Here is a 24,048-nt window from a genome sequence, read left to right on the forward strand (position 1 = left end):
GGAGTATGAGATGGAGTCCGAGATGGACCAAGATGGAGTCCGAGATGGAGTCCGAGATGGACCGAGATGGAGTCCGAGATGGACCCGAGATGGAGTCCGAGATGGACCGAGACGGAGTCTGAGATGGAGTCCGAGATGGAGTCCGAGAAGGACCCGAGATGGAGACCGAGGTCGAGACCAAGACCGGAACCGAGACTGAGACCGAGACCGAGACCAAGACCGAGACGGAGACTGAGACCGAGACTGAGACCGAGACCGAGACCGGGACTGGGACCGGGACCGGGACCAAGCCCAAAACCGAGCTCGAGCTCGAGCCCGAGTCCGAGTTCGAGTCCGAGTCCGAGTCTGAGTTCGAGTCTGAGAGGGTGAAAGCCCAAAGCGTTCGTCTCCTAGACCCTAGGGGGTTTGGTGAGCTCCAAAAGTATAGTAAGGGGGAGGACTACAGTGGAGCTAGTTTGGCCCAGGAAGGCCAGACCCAGTGTTGGGTGATGAACTAACCACTGGGAAGTCCAAAATTAAAGTGAATACGGACCGACAAACGGGGTAGCTTGGTGAAGTGTTCAAGAGCTAGCTCTAGTTCCCCCGAGAGATCGACTGGCCAATGCTCCCAGTCCAAGTGTGGGTGGCACTACCTACTTGGATACTAGGCGTGGCTCAATGGAACCTCGCTCTAAGCCCATGGCTAGAGCACCTAAAGGCAAAAGGTGGGGAGAGTACCCACGGGGCTCACGTAAGTCCACGGTGTTCCGAAATGTTGTCCCGAAGTCCCAAATGGGGGAAAAGAGGAGGAGCAATCCCCGACCACTAAGTCCCATGGTCCTCTGGGGCTTCCTCACCATATGCTTGTATCCTTAGTCACTACACTAGAGCCTGTGGGCCTTGATTTAGTGGCAGTGTCGGCGAACATGGCCATGGACAGAAAAGGGACTTGGTGGGGACCGGAAAAGGGACATTGGGGGAAGGTTATTCCCCATGTCTGTGGGCATCCTAAGGATGCTAAGGAGTGGATCTGGGATGATCACTCATGAACGGATGGCCCACTCTTTGAGAGACGGGACTGTGATGGAGGTGGTGTCAGACCACTGGTGTGACCAAGGTGAATGGGCATGGCCATAGCGTAACGGGCTAATATGTTAGTGGTACCTTGGAGTGTCGGTCATGGGATCGGTCACGTGGAGCACTTGGACCAAGTGCAAAGGTTGAGTGGCGGGGATGCCATTCTCGGGGCTAGCAAGCCCAAATCTGAAATAGGACTTATGGAGGTTGTGAGTGAAACTCGTCCAAGTGGTCAGAGGTGTGGTTAAGTGACTAAAGTAGAATGGAAAAATTAGTCGCTTACACCATATCCTTGATCACTACACCAAAGAATTGCCCCTCTTCCTTTCCACAATCTAGGATTTTGGGATAACATTTTGGAACACTGTGGCCCTATGCAAGCCTCATGGGTACTCTCCCCACTTTCTACCTTTGGGTGTTCTAGCCATAGAGCTAGAGCAAGGTTCTATTGAGCCATGCCAAATTGGCTTTTCTTTATTGAGAGTCAATGACTATTGAAAAATGAATGTCCTTATATTCCAAACCATCACCATACCCTAGTGAGTTGGGACTTGAACCCAAACACTAAAAAGTTAGGACTTGAACCCAACCTCCGCATATGCATCTATGGGCGGCATCACCTAGGATTCCTAGCATGACTCCTAACATCAATGCACCAACTTATACCCAAAGCAAGTTACAAATCACAATTTAGGAACTTAGTTCCTCCAAACTGTCAAGTCCTCTCACTTGATAAGTCTGTGATCATGCATAGACTCCTCTATACTTGGCCCTATAGGCCACCCTTTTTGAAGTTAGCACCTTTAACTAGGGTCATTGTTCCCTTGACTTGCCAATCTCACTTAGTAAGTCATTTGACTAGCATAACATGGTTTTATATATAAGCATGAAACTTCTCAACCATTGACTTTCGTTCAAAGCTATCTTTTTTAACATTGATCCTTTAGGACTATTCCTTGATTCCAATGTCGTTTGCTAATTGTAATTATATTTTGTAGTTTAACATTTTTATTGGATGAAACTGGAAAGAATGCAAACTTAACATGAGCTGGAGTTGGTTTATCTGGATCTTTTATAAAATAGATATTAATTACATTAATACATTGACGTGTGGAACAATTGCTAGACAAAGTGACTTTTGTCAATACACCAGTGTGAAATGGTTGCACATATTCTAAGCATCTTTCCAACTAACACCATAATTGTTTGATACAAGTGATACAAAATGATGCTATGTCACAATCAATGTTTTTTATGGGAAGGGGAGGTTCTAGCTTAGGATAGTATAATATGTGGAAGTAAATAAAACTTATAATATAAAATATATTTATAATTTTTGTTTATTGTTTCCACATAAATGTGAAGCTTGGGCTTTTTTTCACAAAGAAAAAAATCATAAGACACTCATTTAAGTATTTAAATTTAAATTTTTAATATTAAAATTATTTTTTTTAAATTTTTTTTACAATGATGCAACTTAAAAAAATTTATGTTTGTGCTTGCAAACACAATAACATATGAGTGAATTGTTTTTAAAGATTTGCTCAAATTTAGATCTGAAATTTTTAAATATGATTATATTTACTTACAGAATGCTAAAATAAGGGAGCTAATTGATTAGAATTTAGAACATATGAGACAAAAAAATAAATGTAAATTAATTTTTCAACTACATAAATAAGTTTTCATATATATTTCTTTCATCATGAAAGGCATACACAAAAAAAAACCTTTAAAAAAAACTATAAACCTTCGCAAATGTAACTATTAAATTGTTAAAAACTCATTTGTTATATCAATTTTAAGAATTTTTAGCATTGAAACTTTTTTTAAAAATTCAAATAAACTAATGTGTTTTATGTTCACAAGATTATGAAAATATTTATAGGCCGTAAATTTTGAGCATATAATTACTAGGAAATGCAAACTAAGCACTTAGGTTTTAAGTGCTACATGAAAAACATAATATTATGTTTTGTAGCACAAAAACAAAAATCATAATATAATTTCACTATTAGGAACCTAACAAATTCTAAAAATATTTTAAAAGATTCTAGAAGGTTCTAAAAGTTTCGTGGATTATTCTAAAATATTCTTAAAAGCTAGATTCTAAAGAAATATTCCTAGAATATTTCTAATAAAAGTTAGAAGAAAATATTCCTAAAAGAATGCAACATGGGGATTAGAAACAAGCAGCATGCGCACCAGCTAGTTTGAAGTATGATTGCGTTATTGCAACAAGTATCATGATCAATCCATCTAGGTTGTTTGAGTGTGCTTCCCATACCTGGAAATCTCTGCAATTCCACCCAAAACGCTTCCAATACAGGCTTCTGAGCTCCCCCGTTCGCTTAGACTTGTTCATTTTTGCATGTCTGTAGACATGTTGGTTCTTGTTTGTTGCGGCAACTAAAAACTTTCCAATTTCCAAGACACATTTGTACAAATCCAATTCTTCCAACATCCTAACCAGTCCGAAGGCAGCACCTTGGTGGAATCTTCATGCGGCTTTATTCCTCCCCACCATATACTCAAAATCATCCTCATTGAATTCCATGGTGTAGCAATGTCACTAGCTGAAACCTTATGTGCCTGCGCATTTCAAATTCGCCCAAAGCGAAATCCATGTAAGTCAGCCTATATTGAAGTTGAGTTAGTATTGCTCCTTGTGGATAACACTCTGATGAAGCTCATTTTAAGTTTAACAAAGCTTCACAATTGCATCTTTTTATTGAAATCAAGTACAAGCGCACCACACAATTATTCCCATGATCAATCATCCTTGTCAAGTTAGACCAGCAAGACAAGGCATGATTATACATACGACTGCTATATATATATCATGTAGGACATGAACAAGCGTTGACGCTCATGTTGACATCACCACCAGCTGCAGCAACAATACTTGTTGGAGCATCCGCAACAGCTTCAGCCTGGTTCCACATGACCACCCAGCCGCCTCTGCAATCCTTGTCATCGTCGTAACCTTTGCATGAACATGATGCCGAGTCATATTTGCAGCTGTTGTTCACACCATCCCAGGTGCCTCCCTGTGAGGTGGTACGAGTTGTAGCCCGACCATTGGAATCCAGCACAATACAAGAATCTCCGTAGCAGTAGCAAGTGAAGCCAATTCCTCCAACATGACAGTCGTCGTCGTTCTTGCACCCCTCACAAGCCCTGTGGCACTCAAAGTGCTTCGAGTCCCCAGAAATGTCCTTGACAGCTACAAACTGCTGCAGGATCACACTACCGCGCGGAGTGCTCTTGGTCAGGCACTGGAATCCCCAGTAGCCCTGGTAGTAAGCCTGTAAGTTCCTGCCCACTTGCCACTGGCTACTCCCAACAGGGAAACGCCTGAGCACAACTTCCCATATGGGAGTGAACTTGTACTGCACAGCCAAGCTGCTGGTTGCTCCCTCCTCCATGAACGTGAACATCAGTTCCTTGCTCCGGTCCTGAGTGAGTTTTGCTCGAGTCTCGGGAGTACCACCTTTCACAAACAGCTTGTTGTGCATTTCCAAGTTCGCCGACTCCCGCTTGCTCTCCTGGCTTACACCCGCACAGCCTTCCACCCCGGACTGAAGCCCCTCCAGCTTTAGGCACGCCTGGGCCTTGAACTGCTGCTGCGAGTAGGATTTGGAAGACTTGGCGCTGCTCCATTGCTGCAGCAAGGAGCCCGTGTAGATGGTCGAGATGTAGTGCGAGCCCCACTTTGACAAAAACTGTTGGAAAGGTGTCCAGCTGCTGCTTACTCCTGGCTCAGCCACCTCCACAGGCAACGTCTGCAGCTCCTCGAAAAACTTGGGATTCAGAGGCAGGTGGTCCACCTTGTTGCTGTTAAGGGTCTTCATCTTGGAAATAGAGACCGCGTCCAAGGACAGTGCTGAGATCTCTTGCTCCCCGGCACTGATTGAGTTGAAGGTGCTCTGTAGTGTTGCAGAAACTGCTTGATAGTTCCCAGAGATGCTGGCTTCCGCACCAAGCTGCACCCCCCAATTGCAAATTGTCATTAATGACATACACTGTCACATCTCAGCAAAGACTTCTTGTTGAGTTTTGCAACATACGTACCGACATGTAGAACCTCTCTGTGCTCTCATAGAAGCTCGTCTGGTAGTCAACTTTGTTCACATCCAAGATGATCACTGCATCTTCATTCAGGTTGGAAAAGATGTTGAGACCGCCAGCTTGGGTTTCCAGAATGTTGGCTCTGGGGAGGTAGACCCCGGTCCCCAGAGAACCCTCTGTTCAAAATGTTCAAAATGCAAGTTGGTCAACTACAGTGCTACCTACCAATTCAGGCTTACCTTGCTCTCCAAGCAGTTGGAGTAGCTCCCCAGCCGAAAGCACCAGCCCGCCTTGCTGAGGAACGGTGGTAGCCTTGGACAGGGAAACACTCATGTCTGTCTTGTTAACCGTCGACCACTCCAGGCCTCTGTTGTCCAGAGCATCCAGCAGCACATTGTTTGGCTGCACCAGCACCAGGAGGCCTCCCTTGGGAATGGGAGTTTCCGCACTTTTGCTGCTGGCGAAGAACGCCAATATGCAAAAGAGAAAGAACAGTGCTGCTAGCTCGTGATACCTGGAAAACTGGTTAGTGGCAACACAATGGCACTGGAGAGAGTGCATAGCTACCTTTTAAGAAATGCCATGGTTGAGATTGAACTTGATGAATTTGCTGAATATGCTGAATACATGAATGCCTTGTGTCCATCATCCAATTTATACTGCCTCTGCTACGGTTCAAACCCCACTGTACCTTTTTCTAAAATCACTGTACCCTTTTCGCCTTGGGTCATGGCAAGCATGCTTCTAATTTTCAAGCTTGATTTAATCACGTGCCTGAACATACGGAGGCATCCATCCCTCGTGTTGATCAGGCTAAATGCGCTGGTGTTAGTTTTGTAAGTGAATCCCCAAGCCACATAAAGAATATGGAAGCAACTGTAGCCTTCTCACCTGTGTCCATTAATCGTTGAAGCTATTTGATATAGTCGAGTAGTTGTACTTGCACCAAGAACTAATGGACGCCCGTAGTCCTGGAAACGTATTATTTTTACAGATCTCACTGCTTGTCCTTCAACACAAAAGTGGAACAAAGTCAGAATCACTAACAGACTAAAACAAAAGGGCGTATAAACCTTATTTCAGGTACCTGGATTGGCATGCAAAAGACTCTTAACACACGCACAACTTGAGCTCCCGCTTCCAAACTACGCTAGTCGGTCTGTCATTGCCTCTCACTGTGCAGTGTCCTGTCCAGAATGATCCCCCGATTCTCAGGACCGTTTCCAGCGGAAGCTGGAATGTCAGATATAATCAGGACACTTTATCTGTCTGCTAACCTCGCAGAGAATCTCAGCAGCATTAATTTGCGCCAGTGGATCATCTGCCTTTCGAAGTTCCTTTTCTAAGACAGAGAAAATGCCGGGACTGCGTACTTTCTCAGCAGCTAGTTGTGGTGCAGATGCAGAGTCATTTGCTACATACTTGAGGAGAGGTTCCTGGGATAGAAATTCAAGACATACTAGTTCAACGGGTGACTTAGCCAAAATGCACCAGCTGCTTGCGCCACAGTAGAGTCCCTGGCAAAGCGAAACTATTGAGCTCGATTTGTTAATTAGAATATGTATGTACTCATTAGATAAAGTGCCTCACTAAAGGATGAACAATGCCAAAAGCTGCTTAGGCAATGCAGTTTCGGCAGAGCTTGGATTGCCATTTTAATGTCAAGGAATTTGGCTATCTGTATGAGTAGACACAGAAAAATCAGCTAATGAACCCACTAGAAAAAGAGAAAAGCTGTCTCACTGAGTTGCACTTGCACGTAAGCTTTCGTCTCGGGGTGGTCACTCTTTATAAGCATTATATATCATCTGCATTCTGGAAGTTTAGAATAGGGCCTAGTATACTTTTCTTGTTGTTCATAATTTGCCCCATACATATATGCATTTTTTCAAATCTTAAATAAACCCCCAATTCTTATATATATGTGGAATATTCTGGTTATTTTTGTATAAAGCATATATATATTTCCATTAATATAAAAAAATTATTTCACCCTTCTATGACAATTGATATTCTTGCTTTTATCTTTGATGAAATTATCAAAAACTTCCCTATCATGTTGTGGAAGCAAATATCTCTCGACTTCTGGATGATATGATAATGATGCCAAAGCAATCAAACTTGTCAGTTCCACTAGCATATTATCAGGAAGGTTGTATGTATATCATGAATTCCCTTCATCATCAGCTTCTGGAGCATCACATTCCTTGTAGTAGCATAGGTTCATTTGAAAATCAGCAGAATCAACTGGAAGATTAGTTAATTCAAGCACTTCCCTTGTGTCCCTCTAGGTATTGTTCACTTTTTTCCTCATGGAAAGAATTCGACCAACATATTAAACAAACTTCAAATGACTTCCTTCCAAACCACAATGCACAATCACTCCCAATGCCAAGAGCTGTTTGTGCACTAAGATTTCTTCCTGGTTCATAAACTGTCAAGTTATTCTTCACCCGTGTGAGCCGGTCTTTGGAGAGAAATGGATTTCCATTTAGCTGAGAAACGATGGTTGACTTGCAGATTTTCTTCCTGTCAACCAAAACTGTTGCTTCCACTTTTAATGACTCAGAATCTTCAATATGATGCAGAACAGCATCAAAAGTATGCCTCAGTTCACTTGCTGCTTCAGTAGCTTCTTCAGTAGCTTCTTCTCCTACTATATGTTCCTCTTCAAACTAATCGACTATATCATCCTCTCTGGAATTTTCTGAAACCTTGTGAAAATCCTCAAAATCTTCAGGTTTATCCCACCAATCTCTTCCAGATATGCCAAGGCCATGAAGAAGTTCTTGTGCTTTGGCTTTACCCTGAATCAGCTCATTAACTATCAGAGCATCTGTCTCTACCGAACTGTAATCCCCTAAGTCCGCTACTACTCTCTTCCCATCATGCTCTATCTTTTCCCAAATATTTTCCTGTTTCCTGTGAGCTTTAGAGAAAAGCAATGTACCTGCTGCCTTGCATTCTGCTAGCATGTTCATATTAGTCACACTATGAACAACATCAGCTCCGTCATAACACCATTCATTCCCGATCATTCCTCCTATTTTGGAGAAAAAGTTCTTGCAAATGTCAGAACCAGTTCTATTAATTGGGACTGGCAAATGTGAATGGTGATCCCAAAAATATCTATCTCAAAAGCAAAATTAACAAAAGAAAATTATATATGAAACATACCTGATTAGAAGGATGACAAAGTGATATGATAATTGAATGTCCAAGAAGGTTTCCTTGCTGATGAAGTTGTGTTCCAAGTTCCACTTGCTTTCCTTCAGAATCCACAACCTCCATAAACAAAAGAAGAAGGACACCATTGATGCAGCTCTCACTCGCTCTCCAAGGCTCAAGTACGGGTGCAAAAAGATATCAATATATGATGCCACCACAGCAAGATAAGTTTCGGTCCCCAGCGTACGTGAAGGTTTTCTATATGTTGTTTCTCGCATAATTGAAAGACAAACTTGCACTGGCCTGCTACAAAGTCGCTGAGCAGCACCCCAGTTTTGTTTATCAGAGTGCCTGACATCCCCAAGTGGCAGTCTGTGTTTACCATGAAACTTTTCAAAAACTTCCCAAATGTCATTCAAATGCACAAACTCATCCCCTAGAAACAGTTGTCTTATTGCACTATGCAATGGACTTCTTCCCATTATGCACATGTATCAAAAGGTTCCAAGTCCCCTCCCAAAACCAAACAAAGAATAGTGTTAGAAGGGTGCCACTGCAAATGGATCTCATCATCAATCACCCTGCTAAAACATGGGAGCCATCTGGTTCGCCACTTCCCCAAATGATCAGGCTTTGCCCATTCCTTTAGGATGACATAGTGGAGGTGAATAGGTGCCAGAGTAAATCTCCACCATGTGGCCACAATAGCAAATACTCTTGCTTGTTACCCATCAAAGTGGTGGTGGTTACACACCTCCTAGATTGTTTGTAATCTTGTTGCTCTCCATACTGGCCAGCATTTATGGCCCATTGCCTCCTAGACCAATGTTCCGACCTCAACACCAATCTCATCCCATTGGACTCACATCTTCCAACCATGTCATCCATGACATATGATGTGCCTCCAAGCTGGACTTTGTGGCTGGGCCACGTGCTCCTTTGAACCAGTGGAGCATATTGCCACACCTTGCTTCAAACTCTTGAATGTCCCCTATCTCATGAGCTACCTTGAGAATTTATTGCCATACTTACTTTCCCATGTCACATTCCCACAGTGCGTGCTCGGCTTGCATCGTCCTAGAACTGTTGTCCTATTGGAGCCAAAAGTGATTTTGACTTTCTTTTGAATTGGCAGCTTCTAGAAATCTAACATATTGTCCACCATCTGGTTTGTGTCAACTCCTTGCTTGATTCATTTTCTCCATAACTTTAGGATCTCTCCACATGCCTCCTCTCTATTCATCAACAAACCATCCCATGCCTCCACCTCAAAGGAGAAGAAACTGTTCAAACTTCACCTCCATTCTGTAGGATCCCAATCCAAGTCTTTGATCAGTTGCTGATGCCACCACTTGAGTGTGCCATTCCCCTCAAGTGGGTTGGTGATTGCATAATGACTAGCTATTTTGGTGCCTAGTGAAGCACTCAAATCCTCCCCTTGACCTTGTCATTAGTCACCATCAGCATGTACTACTCTTCTCCCATTGGTAGCAGCATATCCTCCCTTGTCACCTAGAAGGGGCAACCTACATAGAGAGACTATGAACTAAACTTCCACATCGCCATCTCCCCATGCTAGTGATGGGGCCATGAACACTTGAGTCCACGTGCAGCTTAACTCGTTCTCCATCTGGCTCAATCTCCCATTGCAGCATTACAAAGTCCCTGGGTTTAAAGCACCTTCTCGGCCAAGGTTGTTCCCTCTTTGCCTCAACCATGGAGGATTTTAGATCTACATGAACTTTGCAACTCTTGCTTGGGTTGAAGACTTGCATCCTCTTTGTGGTCTTCCTGCAGACCTTGTCCAACACTCCCATAAGCTGTTTCAGTGTCCAAAAGCCCCCTATGTGCAGCTTCTTCAATATCGTGTAGTGGTCCTCTCTAACCAGCATTTGGTTACCAGCCCTGAACAATTCGTTAAAGAATAATGGCTGGTTCAGTCAATCCTCCAAATTTGAGCTTGCATTCCTCGTCCATATATGGAGGCTAACACTAAAAAGAAAAACTCGCTGAACGAGTGTAGCTTATTGCCCCCTTTTCCATTTCTTCAGATTTTTCTTCAGCTCTTCTATAGCTTCTAGTAATTCATCATTCATGGTACCAGCTAGCCTTTCACCGGCCCAAACAGTTGACAAAGGTGGAACCTACAGAACAAACCACATAACATATGACTTTCAAAGCTTACCATAGCTTTTTCTTTGGAATGTTCACTCAGGCTTACTTCTTTGAAGGCCAGCTCTCCTGCTCATGGGCATGGTTGGTCCCAACCACGTTCAGCCAGAATCCTGACCGCCGCCGAATATGGTCAGCCGAATGCAGTCGGACAGTTCCGTTCGGCAAAAAAAATGGTGATCGCACTCACAGGGGCTAGATTTCTGATGCTGCTACAGCTATCGCCATTGCCACTGCATCTCCACTGCTTTGCTGTTCTCCTGCTGCTATGTATGGAGCGATCCATCCATCCACAAATGCCCAGCCCAGCAAGCCTATATAGAATCTGATGAAGAGGGCTATAGCCTATAGGAGCTGCATGCATACCAAGCTCTACAGGGCAACACTCTCCAGTCGGTCAGCCTTTGCTTTCGATTGAGCATGGAGCAGCTTGCTGAGGCCTCGCAAATCACCTAGTCCACAACGCTTGAAATTTTTGCCCTAAAATGGAAATTACGATTCCAGTGATTTCAGAGATTTGATTCTAGCAATTCTGGCACAATTGAGCAATGGTGCCCGATTGGGCATGGTCCCATGTTACCAAGTTCACTCCTTATGCTTCCAGCAAAGGAGTTGGGTGTTGGAAATGTAATTATTGTGGAAAAATGTATGGTGGTCTGCCAAAACGAATTAAGGCACATTTTGCTAAAATTTCTGGGCATGATATTGAAGCATGTAGTGCTTCAAATGTGTCTCTTCATGTTCAGAACCAAATTCACCAAATGTTTATGGAGAAAATTGCAAATACCCCTTTGTCTTTAGTTTCTACAACAAATCTATAGAGTAGGCATTTTGATGGAGCATTTGTTGGTTTATGGTGTATGTAGAAGTTGGTTTATGTACACAGTAACACCAGAGTGGTGGTGTGAGACACAAAATCCCTAGGCCCCAAAGTGGAGCCGGAAAGGGTGCCATGTGGTAGTGGCCGAAGCGAAAGCCCAAACGAGTGTAACACGTTTGGACTAAAAGCTCTGACTTGGAAGGTTGAGAGCGGAAGTGGAACTCCCAACAAAGTGCTCAAGGAGCGAGCACGAAGCGAGCAATAAGCAAGGCTCCAAAAAGGGACCCAAAAAGGACCAACACATGACATGTGGAAGTGTCCGAGATGGAGTCCGAGGCGGACCCTAGTTGGAGTCCGATATGGAGTCCGAGATGGACCCGAAGTGGAGTCCGAGATGGAGTCCGATATGGAGTCCGAGATGGACCCGAAGTGGAGTCCGAGGTGGACCGAGACGGAGTCCGAGATGGAGTTCGAGATGGAATCCGAGATGGAGTCCGAGATGGACCCAAGATGGACCCGAGATGGAGTCCGAGATGGAGTCCGAGGTGGACCGAGACGGAGTCCGAGATGGACCCGAGATGGAGTCCGAGGTGGACCAAGACGGAGTCCGAGATGGAGTCCGAAATGGACCAAGACGGAGTCTGAGATGGAGTCCGAGAAGGACCCGAGATGGAGTCCGAGGTCGAGACCGAGACTGGGACCGAGATCGACCGAGACCAAGACCGGGACCGGGACTGAGACCGAGCCCGAGCCCGAGTCCGAGTCCGAGTCCGAGTTCGAGTTTGAGAGGGTGAAAGCCCAAAGCGTTCATCTCCCAGACCCTGGGGGGTTTGGTGAGCTCCAAAAGTATAGTAGGGGGAGGACTGTAGTGGAGCTAGTTTGGCTAGGAAAGGCCAGTTTGGCCCAAGAAGGCCAGACCCAGTGTTGGGTGATGAATTGACCACTGGGAAGTCCAAGACTAGAGTGAATACTGACCGACAAGCGGGGTAGCTTGGTGAAGTGTTCAAGAGCCGGCTCTAGTTCCCCCGGGAGATCGACTGGCCGATGCTCCCAGTCCAAGTGTGGGTGGCACTACCTACTTGGATACCAAGCATGGCTCAACGGAACCTCGCTCTAAGCCCATGGCTAGAGCACCTAAAGGCGAAAGGTGGGGAGAGTACCCAGGTGACTTGCATAAGGCCACGGTGTTCCGAAATGTTGTCCCAAAGGCCCAGACTGTGGAAAGGAAGAGGAGCAGTCCTCTGGGCTAGTGACCAAGGACACAGTCGTGTGGTGAGGAAGTCCCAGAGGACCGTGGGACTTAGTGGTCGGGCCGGTGGGCCTCGATCCAGTGGTAGTGTTGGTGAATACGGCCGTGGGCAGAAAGGGACTTGGTGGGGACCAGAAAAGGGATATTGGGGAAGGATATTCCCCACATCTGTGGGCATCCTAAGGATGCTAAGGAGGGGATCTGGAATGATCACTCATGGACAGATGGTCCAGTCCTTGAGAGACAGGATTGTGATGCAGGTGGTGTTAGATCACCGGTATGACCAAGGTAAAGGGGCATGGCCTTAGCGTAACGGGCTAGTATGTCGGTGGTACCTTGGGGTGTCGGTCTTGGGACCGGACACGTGGAGCACTTGGACTAAGTGCAAGGGATGAGTGGCATGGATGCCATTCTCGGGGCTAGCAAGTCCCAAGTCCTGAATTGGACTTAAGGAGGTGGTGAGTGAGACCCCTCCAAGTGGTCGAAGGCGTGGTTAAGTGACTAAAGTAGAATGGAAAAATTAATCGCTTACAGGTGGATTATGTTGAAAGTGAAGAAATGAAATTTCTAGAGATTAATTTCGACACAATTGCAATCAAACCACAATGGATGAGGATTATAGAGATGCAAGCTAGACTTGAATCTCTTGGTATAGAAGATTTAGCTGAAGAAGATCTTCCAAATGAGGATGTGATTGTTGAGGAAGATGCCAGAGATGTCGAGGAACTTGCTGAGGATGTTGAAGAAGATGAGTAGTAGATGGTTTGGTTTGGTCTAATGCTTTGGTTTGGTTTGGTTTCATGCTTTGGTTTTCTTACTTTTATTAATGTGGTTTTACTAAAAAGGTATTTTTTTTATCAAAAAAAATTTGTGAACCATTTAGCCATTTGGCATTTCACAGCCGGTCGATAACCACAGTCGGCCGGTCGGCCAGTCGGCGTTTGGAACGGTCGGGACCAACCATGCTCATGGGTGTGGGTGTGGGTGTGGGTGTGTTGTCACAACCAGCCTTATGTACCCAGTGGAACACCACTCTTTAAGTTTGTGAGAGCCTTCTGAATTCACTTTCTTGTCCAGCTTCATGATGTCCAGCATTGCAAATGGGGGAGTTGCTCCTAGCACATGTCCATTTTGAACTGGACACACAAACCGGTGCTTGTCCGAGATGCGCACACGGAGCTTGTCTGGAGGAGTAGTATGGTGTTGGGTGGTGTGTGAGGAAACTAGCGGCAGCAAAAGCACTGGAAGGAGGAGATAGTGTGGCATGACGAGGGTGGCGACGAGGAAGGTGTCCACGGATGAGAAACCCCAGGAAGAGGAGGAGGAGCTCTTGACAGATTGGAGCAAATCCATCAAGGCGGCGGCTTCTCCCGGTGGCCGGAACCAAAGGGCATGTACATTCTTCTTTTACAAGAGCTTATGGAGAGAAGCGATTCTTCGCTCTTCTTCAGGAAGCCCGGCCGTGTCCAAGGATGGGAGAGGAATGCATGGAGCTCTTGCTGGGATGGTGCCGTGGACAGCACTAGCAACAAGCTTGGGTGGGTGATGGGTAGCAGCATTGACTTCCCACGATCACCATTGTCATCGAGGAGCAGCGGATCCCACGAGTAAGCAGTGAAGCAGCAGCAACGCATTTGCGATGTGGAATTCTCAGCCATGGCGAGGAGCAGCAGCAGCGTGATCTTCCTGAGCATCTCCCAGTAATAGCTTGTCCACGCAAGCCGATTGTGAACTCATCTTCTAGTGAGGCCTCCATGTTGATCTTGCAGGACAGAAGTGCATCCACACTAGGGCCCTATTCCTCTCTGTTTTTTGTCGTTCCGGGTGGGGCAGACTTGAGTTCTCTTGTCCCATGCCCTAGCTCTGCTGCTGCTGCACATGCTGCTGCTCTGGTGGTGACTCCTGATCTGATCCTAGTGTACCACTCCTGCACTTCTGTGAGACATCCATCCCTGTGAACCCCCTCAGCTGCAAAAGTATTTGGGATGATTCCCCGCAAGCCTTTCTGACTTGTGACTGGCCTGAGACTCTCATGAAGTTCTTGCACTCTAGCCAGTGACCATGCAAGTGGATGAAGGGAGGTATCTTCATCCTCTTCTCCACTCTCAGTGGACACTTCACCTTTGGCATGGCTTACACTTTCAGCTTTTTCCAAGACCTGGCCATCTCCCAACCTAGAAACGTCCACCTCTTCTATCCCATGGTTCTCATCCTATTGGGCTGCTTCTTTGCATGGCTCACTTGCTGCCTTGCACAACAGTGTTCTAGCCATTGATATAGAGGGCCCTTTCCCGTTCTGGCTTGTTTCCGTATGTGTTCCAGGACCCCGACCTTGTAACAGTCTTCCTCGTGGGAGGACCCGGCGAGATCGCTGAACATGTATGTACATTCCCCATGTCCCAATGGGACTAATACAAAAACTGGGCATGCCACCCTCTCAATGAGTTACTCTACATGAAGGACCTGGCGAGATCGCTGAACGTGTATGTACATTCCCCATGTTCCAATGGGACTAATACAAAAACTGGGCGTGCCGCCCTCTCAATGAGCTACTCTACGTGATCCTCTTGTCACAGCTGGACCTAGTCCTAGAGTAGAAGTGGACGTGGTCGTCTCGATTGAATCATGTCGATGTCCAAGTCTCCCCCATGAGCTGAACGTAGAACAGAGTCCAAGAGGGACCATTGCCAGCAAATCTCGCCACCTACCATTCTGCCGAAGTATGGGAGCCACCTGGACTGCCACTCCTCTAGCTGCCTTGGTTTCACCCGCTCCTTTAGGATGGTGTAATGAAGCCGCACTGCTGCAAGAGTGAGTCTCCACCACGATGCCACCACTGTTGATATCCTCGCTTGTTTCCCATCAAAGAGACCTAGCGAGATCATGGCACCACTTTGTGCAATCCACATTCTCTGTGTGCCGTTGTCAAAACAGTGTGATTGAGAGCAAGTAAAGGAGGTAAGAGAATGAATTTTCATTTATTCGTGATGAGGGAGAGGACAAAAGACAACCTGAGACCGGTTTCGTCCTTTTTGGGACTCATCAGCCAGATGTAGTTGTCTAGCATCTACCCTAACCCTAGCTTGGCATTGACTCTAATTATATTCTGGCTCTGTTACTTGGCACAAGTCCATGTGGCGGCCATGCTAAGTGGCATCGCAGCGTTGGCTCGCGAAGATGTGAATATAGCAAAACTAAAGTTGGTTACTTAGCAACAATAGTAGTTGCAGAGAATGTCTTCAGCAGATCACTGAAGAGAGTAAGTGTTTGTCTGGTGGATGACGTACCTTTGATGCAAGATAACTTGTAAATGTGGCATGATATAGTGTATGCATTATGTCCACAATGCTTGTGTCAGTTGTACATAAGTTAAACGCTCATCTAGATTACATCCTCAACTCTATAAAGAAAACTTTATATTGTTCCCAAGATCCCAAAGTCATTCTCTTATTAACCCCTTTCTATCCACTGCATTGTGCACAAGTTCAAGCATGAACTAGAGTGGAGAGCCATGTCCTCTCGACATACTACTCCTCAAGGACAGATCCATATCTAGGATCTTCCAATTCCAATACAAGTGGTGATATACTTGGCCACGAATAAGAGTTGCATTAAGGAATAGCTCTAATACCAAATTGTAAACAACTAAATTTTCCATTCTACTTTAATTACTTAACCACACTTCCGACCACTTAGAGGAGTCTCACTCACAACCTCCATAAATCCTATTCCGGACTTAGAGCTTGCTAGCCTCGAGAATGGCATCCCTACCACTCAACCTTTACATTTGGTCCAAGTGCTCCACATGTTTAATCCCATGATCAACACCCAAAAACACCACCAACATATCAGCCCGTTATTGCCCTTTTATCTTTACCACACTAGTGGTCCAACACCACTTGCATCACAGTCCCATCTCTCAAAGACTAGACGATCCGTCCATCAATGGTCATCCAAGATGCACTCCTTAGCATCTTTAGGATGCCTACAAAAATGGGGAATAGCCTTCTCCAATATCCCTTTTTTAGACTCCACCAAATCCTTTTCTATCCATGGGTGTGTTCATCAACACTGCCATTGGGTCAAGGCCCACAACTCCGACCACTAAGTCCTATTGTCCTTTAGGACTTCCTCACCATATAACCATATGTGAGACACAAAATCCCTAGGCCCCAAAGTGGAGCCGGAAGGGTGCCACGTGGTAGTGGCCGAAACGAAAGCCAAACGAGCGTAACACGTTTGGACTAAAAGATTCAACTTGATAGGTTGAGAGTGGGAGTGGAACTCCCAACAAAGTGCTTGAGGAATGAGCATGAAGCGAGCAACAAGCGAGGCTCTAAAAAAGGACCCAAAAAGGACTAACACATGACACGTGGAAGTGTCCAAGATGGACCCAAGATGGAGTCCGAGATGGAGTCCGAGGTGGACCTGAGGTGGAGTCTGAGATGGAGTCCGAGAAGGACCTGAGATGGAGTCCAAGATGGACCCGAGATGGAGACCGAGGTCGAGACCAAGACCAGAACCGAGACTGAGACCGAGACCGAGACCAAGACCGAGACGGAGACTGAGACCGAGACTGAGACCGAGACCGAGACCGGGACTGGGACCGGGACCGGGACCAAGCCCAAAACCAAGCTCGAGCTCGAGCCCGAGTCCGAGTTCAAGTCCGAGTCCGAGTCCGAGTTCGAGTCTGAGAGGGTGAAAGCCCAAAGCGTTCGTCTCCTAGACCCTAGGGGGTTTGGTGAGCTCCAAAAGTATAGTAAGGGGGAGGACTGCAGTGGAGCTAGTTTGGCCCAGGAAGGCCAGACCCAGTGTTGGGTGATGAACTAACCACTGGGAAGTCCAAAATTAAAGTGAATACGGACCGACAAACGGGGTAGCTTGGTGAAGTGTTCAAGAGCTAGCTCTAGTTCCCCCGAGAGATCGACTGGCCAATGCTCCCAGTCCAAGTGTGGGTGGCACTACCTACTTGGATACTAGGCGTGGCTCAATGGAACCTCGCTCTAAGCCCATGGCTAGAGCACCTAAAGGCAAAAGGTGGGGAGAGTACCCACGGGGCTCACGTAAGTCCACGGTGTTCCGAAATGTTGTCCCGAAGTCCCAAATGGGGGAAAAGAGGAGGAGCAATCCCCGACCACTAAGTCCCATGGTCCTCTGGGGCTTCCTCACCATATGCTTGTATCCTTAGTCACTACACTAGAGCCTGTGGGCCTTGATTTAGTGGCAGTGTCGGCGAACATGGCCATGGACAGAAAAGGGACTTGGTGGGGACCGGAAAAGGGACATTGGGGGAAGGTTATTCCCCATGTCTGTGGGCATCCTAAGGATGCTAAGGAGTGGATCTGGGATGATCACTCATGAACGGATGGCCCACTCTTTGAGAGACGGGACTGTGATGGAGGTGGTGTCAGACCACTGGTGTGACCAAGGTGAATGGGCATGGCCATAGCGTAACGGGCTAATATGTTAGTGGTACCTTGGAGTGTCGGTCATGGGATCGGTCACGTGGAGCACTTGGACCAAGTGCAAAGGTTGAGTGGCGGGGATGCCATTCTCGGGGCTAGCAAGCCCAAATCTGAAATAGGACTTATGGAGGTTGTGAGTGAAACTCGTCCAAGTGGTCAGAGGTGTGGTTAAGTGACTAAAGTAGAATGGAAAAATTAGTCGCTTACACCATATCCTTGATCACTACACCAAAGAATTGCCCCTCTTCCTTTCCACAATCTAGGATTTTGGGATAACATTTTGGAACACTGTGGCCCTATGCAAGCCTCATGGGTACTCTCCCCACTTTCTACCTTTGGGTGTTCTAGCCATAGAGCTAGAGCAAGGTTCTATTGAGCCATGCCAAATTGGCTTTTCTTTATTGAGAGTCAATGACTATTGAAAAATGAATGTCCTTATATTCCAAACCATCACCATACCCTAGTGAGTTGGGACTTGAACCCAAACACTAAAAAGTTAGGACTTGAACCCAACCTCCGCATATGCATCTATGGGCGGCATCACCTAGGATTCCTAGCATGACTCCTAACATCAATGCACCAACTTATACCCAAAGCAAGTTACAAATCACAATTTAGGAACTTAGTTCCTCCAAACTGTCAAGTCCTCTCACTTGATAAGTCTGTGATCATGCATAGACTCCTCTATACTTGGCCCTATAGGCCACCCTTTTTGAAGTTAGCACCTTTAACTAGGGTCATTGTTCCCTTGACTTGCCAATCTCACTTAGTAAGTCATTTGACTAGCATAACATGGTTTTATATATAAGCATGAAACTTCTCAACCATTGACTTTCGTTCAAAGCTATCTTTTTTAACATTGATCCTTTAGGACTATTCCTTGATTCCAATGTCGTTTGCTAATTGTAATTATATTTTGTAGTTTAACATTTTTATTGGATGAAACTGGAAAGAATGCAAACTTAACATGAGCTGGAGTTGGTTTATCTGGATCTTTTATAAAATAGATATTAATTACATTAATACATTGACGTGTGGAACAATTGCTAGACAAAGTGACTTTTGTCAATACACCAGTGTGAAATGGTTGCACATATTCTAAGCATCTTTCCAACTAACACCATAATTGTTTGATACAAGTGATACAAAATGATGCTATGTCACAATTAATGTTTTTTATGGGAAGGGGAGGTTCTAGCTTAGGATAGTATAATATGTGGAAGTAAATAAAACTTATAATATAAAATATATTTATAATTTTTGTTTATTGTTTCCACATAAATGTGAAGCTTGGGCTTTTTTTCACAAAGAAAAAAATCATAAGACACTCATTTAAGTATTTAAATTTAAATTTTTAATATTAAAATTATTTTTTTTAAATTTTTTTTACAATGATGCAACTTAAAAAAATTTATGTTTGTGCTTGCAAACACAATAACATATGAGTGAATTGTTTTTAAAGATTTGCTCAAATTTAGATCTGAAATTTTTAAATATGATTATATTTACTTACAGAATGCTAAAATAAGGGAGCTAATTGATTAGAATTTAGAACATATGAGACAAAAAAATAAATGTAAATTAATTTTTCAACTACATAAATAAGTTTTCATATATATTTCTTTCATCATGAAAGGCATACACAAAAAAAAACCTTTAAAAAAAACTATAAACCTTCGCAAATGTAACTATTAAATTGTTAAAAACTCATTTGTTATATCAATTTTAAGAATTTTTAGCATTGAAACTTTTTTTAAAAATTCAAATAAACTAATGTGTTTTATGTTCACAAGATTATGAAAATATTTATAGGCCGTAAATTTTGAGCATATAATTACTAGGAAATGCAAACTAAGCACTTAGGTTTTAAGTGCTACATGAAAAACATAATATTATGTTTTGTAGCACAAAAACAAAAATCATAATATAATTTCACTATTAGGAACCTAACAAATTCTAAAAATATTTTAAAAGATTCTAGAAGGTTCTAAAAGTTTCGTGGATTATTCTAAAATATTCTTAAAAGCTAGATTCTAAAGAAATATTCCTAGAATATTTCTAATAAAAGTTAGAAGAAAATATTCCTAAAAGAATGCAACATGGGGATTAGAAACAAGCAGCATGCGCACCAGCTAGTTTGAAGTATGATTGCGTTATTGCAACAAGTATCATGATCAATCCATCTAGGTTGTTTGAGTGTGCTTCCCATACCTGGAAATCTCTGCAATTCCACCCAAAACGCTTCCAATACAGGCTTCTGAGCTCCCCCGTTCGCTTAGACTTGTTCATTTTTGCATGTCTGTAGACATGTTGGTTCTTGTTTGTTGCGGCAACTAAAAACTTTCCAATTTCCAAGACACATTTGTACAAATCCAATTCTTCCAACATCCTAACCAGTCCGAAGGCAGCACCTTGGTGGAATCTTCATGCGGCTTTATTCCTCCCCACCATATACTCAAAATCATCCTCATTGAATTCCATGGTGTAGCAATGTCACTAGCTGAAACCTTATGTGCCTGCGCATTTCAAATTCGCCCAAAGCGAAATCCATGTAAGTCAGCCTATATTGAAGTTGAGTTAGTATTGCTCCTTGTGGATAACACTCTGATGAAGCTCATTTTAAGTTTAACAAAGCTTCACAATTGCATCTTTTTATTGAAATCAAGTACAAGCGCACCACACAATTATTCCCATGATCAATCATCCTTGTCAAGTTAGACCAGCAAGACAAGGCATGATTATACATACGACTGCTATATATATATCATGTAGGACATGAACAAGCGTTGACGCTCATGTTGACATCACCACCAGCTGCAGCAACAATACTTGTTGGAGCATCCGCAACAGCTTCAGCCTGGTTCCACATGACCACCCAGCCGCCTCTGCAATCCTTGTCATCGTCGTAACCTTTGCATGAACATGATGCCGAGTCATATTTGCAGCTGTTGTTCACACCATCCCAGGTGCCTCCCTGTGAGGTGGTACGAGTTGTAGCCCGACCATTGGAATCCAGCACAATACAAGAATCTCCGTAGCAGTAGCAAGTGAAGCCAATTCCTCCAACATGACAGTCGTCGTCGTTCTTGCACCCCTCACAAGCCCTGTGGCACTCAAAGTGCTTCGAGTCCCCAGAAATGTCCTTGACAGCTACAAACTGCTGCAGGATCACACTACCGCGCGGAGTGCTCTTGGTCAGGCACTGGAATCCCCAGTAGCCCTGGTAGTAAGCCTGTAAGTTCCTGCCCACTTGCCACTGGCTACTCCCAACAGGGAAACGCCTGAGCACAACTTCCCATATGGGAGTGAACTTGTACTGCACAGCCAAGCTGCTGGTTGCTCCCTCCTCCATGAACGTGAACATCAGTTCCTTGCTCCGGTCCTGAGTGAGTTTTGCTCGAGTCTCGGGAGTACCACCTTTCACAAACAGCTTGTTGTGCATTTCCAAGTTCGCCGACTCCCGCTTGCTCTCCTGGCTTACACCCGCACAGCCTTCCACCCCGGACTGAAGCCCCTCCAGCTTTAGGCACGCCTGGGCCTTGAACTGCTGCTGCGAGTAGGATTTGGAAGACTTGGCGCTGCTCCATTGCTGCAGCAAGGAGCCCGTGTAGATGGTCGAGATGTAGTGCGAGCCCCACTTTGACAAAAACTGTTGGAAAGGTGTCCAGCTGCTGCTTACTCCTGGCTCAGCCACCTCCACAGGCAACGTCTGCAGCTCCTCGAAAAACTTGGGATTCAGAGGCAGGTGGTCCACCTTGTTGCTGTTAAGGGTCTTCATCTTGGAAATAGAGACCGCGTCCAAGGACAGTGCTGAGATCTCTTGCTCCCCGGCACTGATTGAGTTGAAGGTGCTCTGTAGTGTTGCAGAAACTGCTTGATAGTTCCCAGAGATGCTGGCTTCCGCACCAAGCTGCACCCCCCAATTGCAAATTGTCATTAATGACATACACTGTCACATCTCAGCAAAGACTTCTTGTTGAGTTTTGCAACATACGTACCGACATGTAGAACCTCTCTGTGCTCTCATAGAAGCTCGTCTGGTAGTCAACTTTGTTCACATCCAAGATGATCACTGCATCTTCATTCAGGTTGGAAAAGATGTTGAGACCGCCAGCTTGGGTTTCCAGAATGTTGGCTCTGGGGAGGTAGACCCCGGTCCCCAGAGAACCCTCTGTTCAAAATGTTCAAAATGCAAGTTGGTCAACTACAGTGCTACCTACCAATTCAGGCTTACCTTGCTCTCCAAGCAGTTGGAGTAGCTCCCCAGCCGAAAGCACCAGCCCGCCTTGCTGAGGAACGGTGGTAGCCTTGGACAGGGAAACACTCATGTCTGTCTTGTTAACCGTCGACCACTCCAGGCCTCTGTTGTCCAGAGCATCCAGCAGCACATTGTTTGGCTGCACCAGCACCAGGAGGCCTCCCTTGGGAATGGGAGTTTCCGCACTTTTGCTGCTGGCGAAGAACGCCAATATGCAAAAGAGAAAGAACAGTGCTGCTAGCTCGTGATACCTGGAAAACTGGTTAGTGGCAACACAATGGCACTGGAGAGAGTGCATAGCTACCTTTTAAGAAATGCCATGGTTGAGATTGAACTTGATGAATTTGCTGAATATGCTGAATACATGAATGCCTTGTGTCCATCATCCAATTTATACTGCCTCTGCTACGGTTCAAACCCCACTGTACCTTTTTCTAAAATCACTGTACCCTTTTCGCCTTGGGTCATGGCAAGCATGCTTCTAATTTTCAAGCTTGATTTAATCACGTGCCTGAACATACGGAGGCATCCATCCCTCGTGTTGATCAGGCTAAATGCGCTGGTGTTAGTTTTGTAAGTGAATCCCCAAGCCACATAAAGAATATGGAAGCAACTGTAGCCTTCTCACCTGTGTCCATTAATCGTTGAAGCTATTTGATATAGTCGAGTAGTTGTACTTGCACCAAGAACTAATGGACGCCCGTAGTCCTGGAAACGTATTATTTTTACAGATCTCACTGCTTGTCCTTCAACACAAAAGTGGAACAAAGTCAGAATCACTAACAGACTAAAACAAAAGGGCGTATAAACCTTATTTCAGGTACCTGGATTGGCATGCAAAAGACTCTTAACACACGCACAACTTGAGCTCCCGCTTCCAAACTACGCTAGTCGGTCTGTCATTGCCTCTCACTGTGCAGTGTCCTGTCCAGAATGATCCCCCGATTCTCAGGACCGTTTCCAGCGGAAGCTGGAATGTCAGATATAATCAGGACACTTTATCTGTCTGCTAACCTCGCAGAGAATCTCAGCAGCATTAATTTGCGCCAGTGGATCATCTGCCTTTCGAAGTTCCTTTTCTAAGACAGAGAAAATGCCGGGACTGCGTACTTTCTCAGCAGCTAGTTGTGGTGCAGATGCAGAGTCATTTGCTACATACTTGAGGAGAGGTTCCTGGGATAGAAATTCAAGACATACTAGTTCAACGGGTGACTTAGCCAAAATGCACCAGCTGCTTGCGCCACAGTAGAGTCCCTGGCAAAGCGAAACTATTGAGCTCGATTTGTTAATTAGAATATGTATGTACTCATTAGATAAAGTGCCTCACTAAAGGATGAACAATGCCAAAAGCTGCTTAGGCAATGCAGTTTCGGCAGAGCTTGGATTGCCATTTTAATGTCAAGGAATTTGGCTATCTGTATGAGTAGACACAGAAAAATCAGCTAATGAACCCACTAGAAAAAGAGAAAAGCTGTCTCACTGAGTTGCACTTGCACGTAAGCTTTCGTCTCGGGGTGGTCACTCTTTATAAGCATTATATATCATCTGCATTCTGGAAGTTTAGAATAGGGCCTAGTATACTTTTCTTGTTGTTCATAATTTGCCCCATACATATATGCATTTTTTCAAATCTTAAATAAACCCCCAATTCTTATATATATGTGGAATATTCTGGTTATTTTTGTATAAAGCATATATATATTTCCATTAATATAAAAAAATTATTTCACCCTTCTATGACAATTGATATTCTTGCTTTTATCTTTGATGAAATTATCAAAAACTTCCC

The 24,048-nt window shown here is 44.7% G+C and overlaps 2 protein-coding genes across 2 annotated transcripts; both read right to left on the reverse strand.

Moving 5' to 3' along the window:
• Nucleotides 1–3,896: 3,896 nt before the first annotated feature.
• On the reverse strand, nucleotides 3,897–5,688 carry LOC112342921 (DELTA-alicitoxin-Pse2b-like). Its single transcript, XM_024665543.1, has 3 exons — nucleotides 5,367–5,688; nucleotides 5,131–5,303; nucleotides 3,897–5,042 (listed from the first exon to the last, which is right to left on the reverse strand). Exons 1-3 carry the CDS (start codon nucleotides 5,686–5,688, stop codon nucleotides 3,897–3,899), a joined length of 1,641 nt encoding a protein of 546 aa, XP_024521311.1.
• A 15,077-nt stretch (nucleotides 5,689–20,765) lies between these two features.
• LOC112342922 (DELTA-alicitoxin-Pse2b-like) lies at nucleotides 20,766–22,557 on the reverse strand. Its single transcript, XM_024665544.1, has 3 exons — nucleotides 22,236–22,557; nucleotides 22,000–22,172; nucleotides 20,766–21,911 (listed from the first exon to the last, which is right to left on the reverse strand). Exons 1-3 carry the CDS (start codon nucleotides 22,555–22,557, stop codon nucleotides 20,766–20,768), a joined length of 1,641 nt encoding a protein of 546 aa, XP_024521312.1.
• Nucleotides 22,558–24,048: the final 1,491 nt, after the last annotated feature.

The sequence above is a fragment of the Selaginella moellendorffii genome, unplaced genomic scaffold, assembly GCF_000143415.4.
Source record: "Selaginella moellendorffii unplaced genomic scaffold, v1.0 SELMOscaffold_123, whole genome shotgun sequence".
In the NCBI taxonomy this organism is placed as follows: Eukaryota; Viridiplantae; Streptophyta; class Lycopodiopsida; order Selaginellales; family Selaginellaceae; genus Selaginella; species Selaginella moellendorffii.

Excerpts from the sequence above, each read along its gene's own strand:
- LOC112342921 (XM_024665543.1), bottom strand. The coding sequence starts at position 5,688 with ATGCACTCTCTCCAGTGCCATTGTGTTGCCACTAACCAGTTTTCCAGG. Across the intron at positions 5,304-5,366 it reads CCAACTGCTTGGAGAGCAAG|AGGGTTCTCTGGGGACCGGG; the intron begins GTAAGCCTGAAT and ends CATTTTGAACAG. Across the intron at positions 5,043-5,130 it reads CAGAGAGGTTCTACATGTCG|CTTGGTGCGGAAGCCAGCAT; the intron begins GTACGTATGTTG and ends TGGGGGGTGCAG.
- LOC112342922 (XM_024665544.1), bottom strand. The coding sequence starts at position 22,557 with ATGCACTCTCTCCAGTGCCATTGTGTTGCCACTAACCAGTTTTCCAGG. Across the intron at positions 22,173-22,235 it reads CCAACTGCTTGGAGAGCAAG|AGGGTTCTCTGGGGACCGGG; the intron begins GTAAGCCTGAAT and ends CATTTTGAACAG. Across the intron at positions 21,912-21,999 it reads CAGAGAGGTTCTACATGTCG|CTTGGTGCGGAAGCCAGCAT; the intron begins GTACGTATGTTG and ends TGGGGGGTGCAG.